This window comes from Lycium barbarum, chromosome 7, assembly GCF_019175385.1.
Source record: "Lycium barbarum isolate Lr01 chromosome 7, ASM1917538v2, whole genome shotgun sequence".
Lineage (NCBI taxonomy): Eukaryota > Viridiplantae > Streptophyta > Magnoliopsida > Solanales > Solanaceae > Lycium > Lycium barbarum.
In genome coordinates this window covers 9,605,103-9,617,433 of record NC_083343.1, presented here as the reverse complement: position 1 = coordinate 9,617,433, position 12,331 = coordinate 9,605,103, and the positions used below count along the sequence as shown (strand labels likewise).

Sequence of the window (12,331 nt, the reverse complement as noted above, 5' to 3'; positions counted from 1 at the left end):
CTTCCCTTGAAAAATTATGTTGTCCAAATAAGACAAAAATAACTTTTCGATCCCTTTGTAGTAGTGAAAAAATATGGTTTGAAAATTGCTTGAGCTCACAAAGTTCGAAATATTTGAATCCCTGAACTATAATTTTTTGCTTCCCCATGGCTCCACTAGCCTAAATTTTGGCGTGCAGAATTATCACGATACATGTGCTTGTGGGAGGTTCCATGTATCAGGTGAAATAATTTAGGTATGCTCAAGCCGACTCGGACAACACTGTTAGAAAAAAATGATTAGTATGTGATGGGATGCTGAAGAATCTCTGTCATCGGTTACTGGCAAGTTTGTTGAGGAATCAACACAATGTAAAATAATGGCATCATATATATAAATAAGTCTGCCTGAGTGACCATTGTTGGAACTATTTCAGGCTTTAGCTACACAATCCCCATTTCCCAATAAGGCATATAGCTAAATGTACGTTGTACCGTATAATGCCGATTATGGGTTCTATTCTAGCGATTCATTCCGTCCTGCAGTTGACGAATAGAGATGGCAATGGGATGGTGCGAGAAGTTACCAATAGAGATGGCAATGGTAGAAGTACTTCTTTCTTGTAAAGAACCCATTTCGGTACAGGGCCGGCTGATGGGTGAAGCAACTAAAGCAGTTGCTTTAGGCCTCACCCTTTTAGGGGGCCCAAATTTTACTCGCAATAAACTTATTAATATTTGTATTGAGTGTTTTAAGTAAAAATGTATTCCATTTGTTTTAACTTATGTGACACAACTTTCTTGTTAGTCCGTTATAAAAAGAATGACATTTTTATATTTGAAAATAATTTAACTTTAGACTTTCCGTTTACGCATTTTACCCTCAATGAGAAGCTTTTATAGCATACACACATGTAATAAGACTCACAAAAACTTTTACGTTATAAGCTTTTAAAATTACAAATTTTATGTTTTTCATTCTTAATCTTCGTGTCAAGTCAAAATGTCACATAAATTGAAACGGAAGGAGTACATTCTTTATAATTTATCATAAAACTTGTTTTTTTACAACTTTACATTTCAAAATGCTAAAAATATAGAATTCAACTAAAACTGAATATTATCTTTTTCCAAAAGTTTAAGGCCTCTAATTATAATTTGGCTTTAGGCCTCCAAATTTGTTGAGCCACCCCTGTTTCGATACTCAGGATCGGTTGATAACCCACAGCAGAAGGCATTCTACCCAATTAGGCCGATACTTCGGATCCTGCTTGGACGAAACGGAAGATATTTATCAATAAATAGAAGTACAAGGCGAGGAGTTACAATAGAGATGACAATGGGACAGGGCGAGGAGACTTTAAGCTGGTTGGGGCGCGAAGGGGTTATATTTATTTGTTGAAAGAACTTGTAGTAAAGAGGTTATAAAAGGGAAAAGGAACTGAAAAAGAGATTTACAATTTGGTTGGTGTGTTAGGAAGTGAATAATTCATGTATTAAAACTAGTATAACTAGTATCATGTTTGGCAGCATTTTAGTTGCTAAGTATAAAATTCAGCAGACCAAGTACGATGTTTGGTTAGCAGACCTTGCATCAGCAGAATCACTCGTGGATTCACCATGGTGCGTCGTTTGCAAACTCTGCCCTACAAGTTCCATTTCTCAATCTTCTCTACATAATCAATAATAACAACAACATCATTAAGTTAACAAACTTCACGATTTACATTGATTCGAAAATCATCTCATTAAGTCATTATGGTAAAAAGATATTGTATATATTTGATGTTATATCAAATCAATAAAGAAATATATGTACTTATAAATGGACTTCGATTAAATATAATTAATTAGTATATATATATATATATATTCACTTCATCCAATAACTTAATGGTGATAAATTGATACGATTTAATATAAAATCTGTTTGACCATGAGAATTTCACGTTTTTCGATTTTTTTCCACTTTATTTGAAAATCATCGTTTGGCCATGAAAATTCCAAATATGAAAAACATCTAAAATCCTATTTTCAATTTCATTACATTCAAATAATCAAATATTCTTTGTTAAAACTATAACCAAACACAATTTCAACTTCAAAATTCTCAATAAAGTGGAAAATATTTGATTTTCATGGCCAAATGCTGCCTACTAAATATCGAGTGCGAGTAAGAATTCACTTCTCAATCACACCCCTCTATTGTCTATTAGTTAATTCATTGCGGAATCTGGGGAGTGTCCATATTGAATTGGACGAGACATCAAGTTTTCAAACTGCGCAATAACTTGATCACGTGTTATAGAAGAGTACGGACTGTTAATTATAATAAAACATTTGTCATTATTTGAACTAATTGAGTAATTAATAATACATATGGGATCAATAATATTTAGACATTATTTTATCAAGGAAAAAGGTGCAAATATAACCCCTCAACTTTGTGATTTAGAGCAGATATATCCCTTGTTAAAAAATGGTGCATGTATACCCTGCCGCTACAGAAATGGAGCAAATATACTTTTTTTCCAGACGGAATTTTTTTTAAAAGAATTATTTAGCTTTTTTTTTAATTGAAAAAATACCACGTGGATTTTACAAAATAAGTCCACCCATATTTTTTAGTAGACTTATTTTCTTAAAGGCACATGGATTTTTTTTCTTCTTGTCGGTCTGGTCTGGTTCATTAAAAAAATGGGTAGATTTGTTTTGTTTAAAGCCATAGAGATATTTTTTTGAGCGAACTAGACTCGACCCACCAGAAAAAAATTATCACATGACTTAAAAAAATAGATAGACTTATATTTTTTAAAAGCCACATGACATTTTTCAATTAAAAAACAAGCTCAATGATTTTTTTTTAAAATCGTCAGCAAATAGGTATTTACGCCGGTCATTTGTGTAGCAATAGGGTATATACACCATTTGTTTAGCGAAGAATATATCTTCTCTAAATTTGAAAGTTAATAAGAGGTGTATTTGCGTGTTTTCCCTTTATCAAGTCAAAGTATACTCGACTACGTGCATGTTGCAAGCAACAAGACGCGGCATAGTGTCTCACGCTAATATTTCTTAATTCAGTTTTAAGTTGACCATATCTATTTTTATATCTTCTTGATTATTTTATTTTATTGAAGTACGTTTTTAAATATATTTTGCTTAAATCTATACAAACCTATTAATGACGATATTAAAAAAATACAAACTTAAGATCACTAGCTTGTTTGGATCCGATCTGTTTTGTCGTTGAAAATGTACTAATGTCTAACATGCCTACTTTGCGTGTGATTACAACTATTAATTAAGAATTATTTGTCATGGTTATTGAAAATAATTGTTTCGAATTATTTATCGTTTTAGAAATTCAAGACATAATTAATTATTTTTTCCTCCATTTTACTCTTAGCAAGATTTTGTTATTAATAGAGATAGCACACAAATAAGTAAACATTCAATAGGAGAGGAGATCATAATTTAGACATAAATGAGGGTAAAGTTAGTCAACTACCCCTCCTAATTAATATTTCTTAAGAGCGTGTAAAGCAAAAAAGCGACAAATAATTTGAGACGGAGGGATCATTCCACTACTGGAGATTTAAGATACGATCGAAAAGAAAAAGAAAAGGAAAAAAAAAAAAACTCTTTTCATCTCTAATTAATATTTCTTCTTCTTGCCGAATGACATTTCTAACTCATTTCTAGGCATGTAATGTATATATTAATTCATTCATCTTGTGACAATCCAATTGTAATTCACCTACCATCGAACATGCTTTAATTTCTCATCCAAATTGAACTGGCTTGCTTAAGATTAATTGAGTTGTCAGGAATATGTTGAAACAAGTAATATAACACTAAAAATCAAGATAGTACGCTGTAACTCTGGCGGACAAGTGAGGAAAGTCATTTTTCCCTTCTGATAAAAAAACATGTTTAGATATATAGTTATTACTTCGGCCCACAATTGAGGATCCCCTTCTGATGCAACATATTTTCAGAATAACCAAACATCAGAAATTAATGTCTTATTCGGAAAAAACGCACCAAAATATACGAAATATTACTTAATAGGACTAATTATTAGGACTTAGGCTAACATAATCTGCTTGCATGTATGGTTTAAACCACTCATCATAGAAGCTCTTCTTTCTCCTATTGTTGCATCCAATGTCCTTGCACAATTGATCATTGTACCATATGTGTAGACCTGCAATACAAGCTCTTTTGTAGTCTTTTCCAGCATATGTTTTCATGTAATTTTCCCACTTTTGAATCTCTTTTTCCATCTCTTTTATGCTTGGCAACTTGAAAGTTTGGTCAAGAAAATGTGCTAGCCATTGGCACCTCATTTCAGATGTGTGGAGATTTGTTATGCTCCCTGAGTATCCGATTATTGCTAGGTTTGGTATTCTTGGATGTATTATGTGCCTGCCAAGATTTTTGCAAAAGAAAAGAAAAGAAAAAAAAAGGCAAATCATATTATAAACATGGGACTTATGCTAGGGAAAATGTCCAAATTTAAAATGTCCATATCATAAACATGGGACTCATTGAATTTATTTTTCTTGTACTTGTCATTGAAACTATTGGAGTTCCGACATGGGGGTTGGGGGGGGGGGGGGGGGGGGGGGGGGCGTGTTTCTGAACTATGTTAAAATCTTGACATGCAGTGGAAAAAGGCAAATGATCATGCCATAAACACGAAACTTATTTTAGGAAAAATGTCCAAATTTACCCTTCTAATATTGAAAACGTTTTAAAATTACCATATGTTATCTTACCGGGTCATTTTATGTCATTGCCTAGCAAATTAACTATCTTGTAATTCAGCTTCACCTTAATAGAGGTCAACCATGGACTGCCCACACTACTAGAAAAATGCGAATTTTCAACTAAAATCCGTCAGAGTCATCGTACTTGCCACAAATGTTTCCGACTGACTTTCATAAAATATATAGGATTATTCCGACATGAATGTTTTCGTTGGAAATTCATGTTTTTGTAGTAGTATGGGGGAGTAGTGAACCTGGTAAAACTTGACATGGGTGAGTTCCACAAATCAATGACAAATACCAGATAATTTGCTAACGGCGAGGATATTAAATGATCTGAAAGTATAACTGAAGGTAAATTTAAAATATTTTTAATAGGAATAGAAGGGTAAATTTGGATCTTCTCTAACTTTATTCAATATTCTGGTGGGGTTGATAGTAGTAATAGTAAGAGTGTGTACCTGTAAAGAGGAACTATTGAGTTTGGTGATCCCATAATGTACTTCTGAAAACTTTTTGAGGCAAACATGTTCTTCAACTTTTCTTGACCTTTATATCCAGTAGCAAAGATAACAAGGTCAGCTTTTATGGGCTTATCAACTTCATCATCAATAATCAATCCTTGTTTGCAAAATGAGAAACACTGTGTTCTCTTGAGAACAATGCTTCCTTCTTCAACTTTGCCATAGAAATTATCAGGCAATAAAAAAGCCTTGCAAGAAGACATGTCTTGAAGAAAGCTATGTTTTGGTACCACGTTGTACTTCTTCAATGGAAGGTTCCATCTAAGATAGCTCTCCACAAATTTTGAGAAACCCCATCTCTGGAAAAATATTATCAAAAAAAAAAAATGAATTAACAAATAATACTATTTATATGATGGTTAATTTTATGGATGGTCACTCAACTTTTGTTTTACCGCACCATACCAAAGTCATTAAATTATTTTTACAAAAGTCACTTAACTATTATTTGTAACCAAGAAGTCACTCAACTTTGATTAAAAATCACATAAGGTCATTAGGAGGACACAAATTGACATATTTAGATAAAGTTGAGTGACTTTTGGCTACAAAAAAGGTAGTTTAGTGACTTTGGTTCAATAAAGTAAAAATTAGATGATGTTTCGTGAACTTACTCTTCTATATCACAATAGTCACTCAACTTTAAGAGAATATCATGAAAATCACTTAACTATTTATTGTAACCAAAAAATCACTCAACATTACCCAACTCTCTTATAAAATCATTAGGAGGAAATAAAGGAGATATTTTTATGATTCTTAGGGAAAATCGACTGACTTTTTGGTTAGAACAAATAGTTTTATGACTTTCATGATATTTCGATAAAATCGAGTGATTTATTCAGGATAAAGAACAGTTTAATAACTTCTATGTAATAAAGTAAAAGTTGACTGATTATTCGTGAAATTACTCTTCTATATAAACAATTACGTAATATTTTGTTTTTTACTCCTCGATGTAATGAATTTCAAGAAAATTTACCACAGGAGAAAGTAGGGAGGCCACAGCACTGTATATGATGTTTTGACCAGGCTTGTGAACCAAGAGCTCTGAAAAGCGACTACCATATAGAAATCCAAGATTTATACCCCACCAAAAGCATCCACTAGGAATGGCCCATGCTACTGACCTTTGAACCAATGTACATGGGATTTCAGGACCTAAATTATAAAATAAGATCGTGTAAAAATCATTAATATTATCAGTGTATATAATTTAAATTTCATCATCAAACTATACTAGATAAATGGATAGGGATTGATGAAACGTTGTTTCTTACCATTAGCATTTGCACATTCAGCTGCAATATCAATAGCTGATTTTTGAGAACCAATAATTGCAACTCTCTTCCCTTTAATCAGTTCTCTAGCACTTTCATTGTCCATGGCTGAGTATTCCATGGAATGTATAACTTTCCCGGCGAAAACGTCCGGCCCTTCACCGAGAGGGAAATCAGGCATATTTGCTAAACCACTATACCTTCCGACGCATAGAATCAAAAACTCTACTTCATATTCCTGAAAAGAACGTAATAAAATGAAAGTTTTATTTTTATACACTGACAGTAAAAAGAACATAATGGATAAGCACGGTTAAAGACAGAACTGTCCTAAATACACCAAACCAAACAGTGGATAAGAAATAATTCCAACATAACTAATCTCAGCACTCAGCTCAAGTAATTTCAACATTACTAATGCACCGTATTAGTACTAGTATGTCAATATAATGAGGATAAAATATCTTATTTTTTCCAAAATTGGCCCATAGGGGTCTTGGTCTGGTCCCTACTTGATTTTCAAAATTGGCCCCTACTTTCTGTACTTTGTTCTTATTTTTAAGAATCATATTTATGGCACATGTGAAACTGTCTACGTATTTTCTAACTCGATCGGTTCATAAATATTTCATCCCATTATAAATATGTGTCATTCTGACAGAATCTGTTTCAAAATATTTGACCTTTACAAAATCAAGAAGTCATAGTATGAAAGTATTATTTTCTTTTCTTCAATTCTACCTCTACGATCCCAATTAGTGAAGTCTTAAATTAAGAAAGCTCTACAACAACAATTTCACAAGAGGGGTCTGGGGAGGGGATCAAACACACAATGTGATCTTATGGTGAAGGTGGTTTGAAACTTCAAAAAAAAAATCCTTTTCCACCCTTGGTGATGGTAATGGCTAACGATGGTGGCTGGGTATTGACTGGTTATATGATGGTATTAGCTGATGATGGTCGTGATTATGGGTAATAACTAGTGGTAATGGTTAACATTTAGATCTCAAAACAAATATACGTAACGATGATCAAGATCTGAATGATTAATTATTAAATGCAAATAATCTTAGGATATGGAAATAAATTTAGTAGATGTGACTATACAACAAATTAATCAATATATATGAAATAAATCAAGAAACGAAAAGTTCTTTTTCTTTTCTTTCAATTCAAACTTCAAAGTTCAAACATACATACCTGAGTGGTGAAGTCAGCATGTTGCACTAAAATCTGCCATTTTCCCTCCGAGCCAAATGGTTTCCCATTTCCACTCCAAAAATCCCAAGAATCCATTTCTTCATCAGAAACTCCAACATAATTAATCCCAATAACTTTAGTATTCAATTGAATATACGGCATCAACCCAAAATGTTGTGCATATGCATCAACATACTTCAAAACATCAGTGTTATGAGGGTATCTCCCTCTAACACTACTAGGCCAAGGAAAATCAGTGAATTCAAATGTCCTTTTTGGACTTTGTAGCCTTGTTGATTCAATTGTTTGATTCCAAACTCCACCAATGACATTTGAAGCTTCAAAAACTATTGGAGTAAAACCTTTTTCTAGTGTGTATTTGCATGCTAAAAGGCCACTAATTCCAGCTCCAATAATGGCTACTCTCTTCTCCTCCATGATGGTACAATTTTTTGTTTGTTTGTTTGTTGATGTTGAAATGACTGAAAAAACATGGGAGAATTTATAAGGACTGAAAAAGTTAAAGACAGTCCTTAGTTTAAGTTCGCGTGCAGAGAACTAAATTATTGTTGTTTGAATCTTCATGAGGCAGCCGAGAAAACGTGCAATAACGGTACCTGTAAAAATATTCATACAGGTACAGCTATATGATCTCTATGTTTGACACTGTACTTTACCACTTATGTCGTTCCAAATTAGTTGTCACGTTTCGCTTCTGGAGAACTAATTTAATTAATTTTCTAAGCTAAATAAGATTGGATTTGCTCGATATTTTACAATTAAAATTAGATATTAAAAAGCTATAAGAAAAATACTATAAGTTGTAATTTTTCTCATGTCAATTTAATAAAGAGTACTTTATTTTAAATTATTAGTTAAATTTCACTTAATTTGACTATCGAGATACGAAACATGATGACTAATTTGGGATGGAGGGAGTAATAATTAGAGCTTGTTTGGATTAACTGATTGTAAATAGTTGATAAGCATAAAAGTGTTTTTTGAAAGTGATTTTATAGACAAGCAGTTACATGTTTGGACAAAAGTACTGTTCAAACTGATTTTTATAAATAAATAGCACTATGCGTTTGGATAGATGTGCCGAATTGATAATAAACAATTCTATGTTCGGTTAAAAAATGTTGATAAATTGTGTTTTTTTTTTGTGATATAATGATTAAAATATTTTTAATTTTTTTTATATTAATGTAAATTATTTGAAACTTGATGTATGCAGTCGAGAAAAAACGTGAAATACAAAATGTGCACGATTTTAAAGTTCATACAGGTCTCTATATTCCTATATCAAATCAAGACAAAAATAGTTAGTCTATAATCTATAAGTATGAAATCACAGAAGAAGAATCCGATGGACCTATTATGTTAGTAATATCGAGTTGTTATTTCTTATGATTAATAATTATCTTGTTATCAATGATCTGTTTACTTTTGTGAGATAGACATTTATTGTTGAGATTTTGATCTCTCATTTTTCGAAAGTATCGAACTTTTGGATATTATCAATTTTTAGTAGGGTAATATCAGTAAAGATCCGTGCAATATGACTCAATTGTCAATACACTCTCTATATTTGGGTTTAAAATATAGAAAATGTATATGTAATTCAATCATATCACAAGGTATTTAAAGTAATTTATCTTTTTTATCTATGAAAGGAATGGACAAATGTTGTCCATTTAACTTTAATAATAAATACTAGCTAGACTTCAAAGGGACAAATCTAAACTAGAAATCACCTCCATATAAAATATGAAGTATAAGTAATATACACAATTCATCTTTTGAAGAAAAATAGAACGTCATTTTGATATTTAATTTCTAAATAGAATATCATTTTGATAATTTCTCTATTTAGCGGAATTGATAAGGTAAGGTAAGGTTGCATACACGTCCTCCTTCCCAAACCTCATTTGTGGGATTACACTGAATATGTTATTATTGTTATGTAGCAGATTGTTGCTATATTGGATGAAGTACTGAAAAATATTTGATTCTATTTTAGTTTTGCCACTTTAACTTTCTTCTTCATTGTTTTTGCTAATATAAACTCTTTTTAAATACTTTAATAAATTTTGAAAGATTAATTTCATTAAATTTTACCCAAACTCAATCGATGTAGGTAATTAAATTAAAGAATCTACTAATACTAATTTAAGAGTTTAAATATTAATGACGCTAAAGACATGTATTGATGAATCATATATCACTTAAAAGGAAATGCAAATAATTAATTGTACTAAACATAATATTGAAAAAATAGAAAAATGAGGAGGATTATGAGGCGAAACATCGGGGTGTGCTAATGTTTGCGAGGTTAAGAACTTCACTAAGACACGATTGCTAAAGTAGAAGCCACCTTGATTGGCTATTTCCCAGGATAAGTTAAGGGGTCATAATGCATAGATAGATAATTCAGGGTGCTAATGGAAATATAAAACTATTAAAGGATACAAATGATAATATAAAATGCTAAAGGATCAATGTACAAATATAGAAGGATAAAAGACGTAACACTACTAAACAAAAGGTGTTTTTTGACTGACGTCGATTCTGCCGGTCCAAAATACTGATTGCTTAACTCGGAAAATAGAAAAACCAAACCGATCAATCGGTCATTTTTGCTAGGAACTTTTTTTTGACAAACTGACTATAGCGATCGATTTATTATTTGAAATAATTTAAAAATATTTTTCAAAAAAGCGTCAAATCTTTGGCCAACTTATTTAAAAAGATCGACTGAACTACCGACAGATCCAGTCAATAATTTGTTTATTTTCTAAAAAATCAACAAAGTCCATATGTTATTTTCGCAAAAATGTGGTTGAAGGGCATAAATAAAAAAGGCGAAAGTCTTAAACCAACAAGCACCAATGGGATAGTGATAGAGTAGCATCCTGGCACGGTAAAGACCTCAGTTTGGTTCCCAAATGGTACATTTCTATAATTGCATAATTCAAAAAAAATGAACCGATTTGGTCGGTTTTTCAAAACCAACGTCTATCATTTAATTTTTTTCTTGCCGATTAACTAATAGAGTTGGTCGATTTTTTATACTGACCAACCTTTTTTGTACCCTTTTTGATCGATAATCCTTTAAAACCGATCACTTACAGTTGATTTTTTCAGTCGGTAATGACTCTATTTTTAGTAGTGTAATTATGATAAAGGTAAATGTGAAAAACTAAATGTCAAAATAGAAAATAAGAAGTTAAAGAGCAAAATAAAAATAAAAAGGCCCGAGATAGAAGGTTACCCGAATGAGAGGTACTATATTTTGCTGATGTTGAAAGGTCTGGTCGGCTATGATAATACTGGTGAGGTTAAAAACCACACTATATAGCTTAAAAAGAGAGAACCACAACTCACTCACTCCTTAAGAGAGATATATATTATCTAGCTTGCAAGAAACAAATGAAAACATAAGACCTTTATATAAGTTTACAAAATTTAGATATTAGGAGTTACAAATCAATGTGGGACAAAGAACCAATTAAGAGACAAATATGGAATAATGTTCAAATTAGTAAAGAACTTTTGGAAGTTAATGTTCATTAAGTATAATCCAAAATTGATTGGAGTAAGTAATTGAATTAAATGCTATTATACTTCAAGATTTTAATATATTACCTTATCTACACAATCAGATACTTTAAAAGCAAATGCAAGAAATCAAATGTAGACTCTAACTCTTTTTTGGAAATTAATTTAAGGCTTAATAAATAGGTAGCCCCTTAAATTTGTTGGGATACTTCATTAAGACTCTCGAATTAAGCCATGTTGCAATTGAACACCTCAACTCCCAATAAAGTGTACTAATTAGATGCTTTCGGATTGATTTTTTTTTCTTTGTGTGTGTTTTCATCCGTCTATTAGGTATTAGGTAGCTAAGTTAACCACATAAAACATGTCATCTCCTTTAATTATACGCATTCGCCTCAATAAGCCGTAAAACCTCAGACATGCTCTACTTAAGGTTGATGTGTATAATTAACGGAGATGACCTGTTTTACTTAATTAACTTAACTACCTAATAGATAAATTAAAAAACACGCAAAAAATATTTTAAATTTTGAACCGAAAAAGTCTAATTGAAACACTTTATTAGGAGTTGAGATGTTCAATTGAAAATGAGCTTAGTTCGAGTGTCTAAGTGGAATATCCTGACAAGTTTAAGGGGTTGACTATGTGTTAAGTCTTAATATTAAGGGGTTACATTATTCCATTTAAAAAATGAAAGGGGTATTATTTTTCAAATTCAAAGGACTAAGGGGTTAAGTGAGATTTTCTACAGGATAATTTACGTGCTAGGTGCTAAATACTTATTTGTACACGATATGTACACCGATCAATTAATTTAATCTTAAGAATTAGAAATTAAAGTAAGAATACATAACAACTAGCCATTATTAAGTAATATAGATGTGTATGAAGAACACATACTTTACATTTATTATTTTAATGTAAACATTAAGTGCGAATAAATTTTTACCCATCAAATTTCATTGAACATATAACTATATTATGCATCATCTGCTGAGAAAACCGACCCGACT

At 31.5% G+C, this 12,331-nt stretch overlaps 1 protein-coding gene across 1 annotated transcript; it reads right to left on the bottom strand.

Moving 5' to 3' along the window:
- Positions 1–3,480: 3,480 nt before the first annotated feature.
- On the bottom strand, positions 3,481–11,167 carry LOC132602114 (probable flavin-containing monooxygenase 1). Its single transcript, XM_060315123.1, has 6 exons — positions 11,032–11,167; positions 7,758–8,239; positions 6,558–6,795; positions 6,260–6,438; positions 5,215–5,576; positions 3,481–4,409 (listed from the first exon to the last, which is right to left on the bottom strand). The coding sequence occupies exons 2-6, from the start codon at positions 8,193–8,195 to the stop codon at positions 4,055–4,057; spliced, it is 1,572 nt and encodes a 523-aa protein (XP_060171106.1). The 5' UTR covers positions 8,196–8,239; positions 11,032–11,167; the 3' UTR covers positions 3,481–4,054.
- Between the last annotated feature and the right edge of the window lie 1,164 nt (positions 11,168–12,331).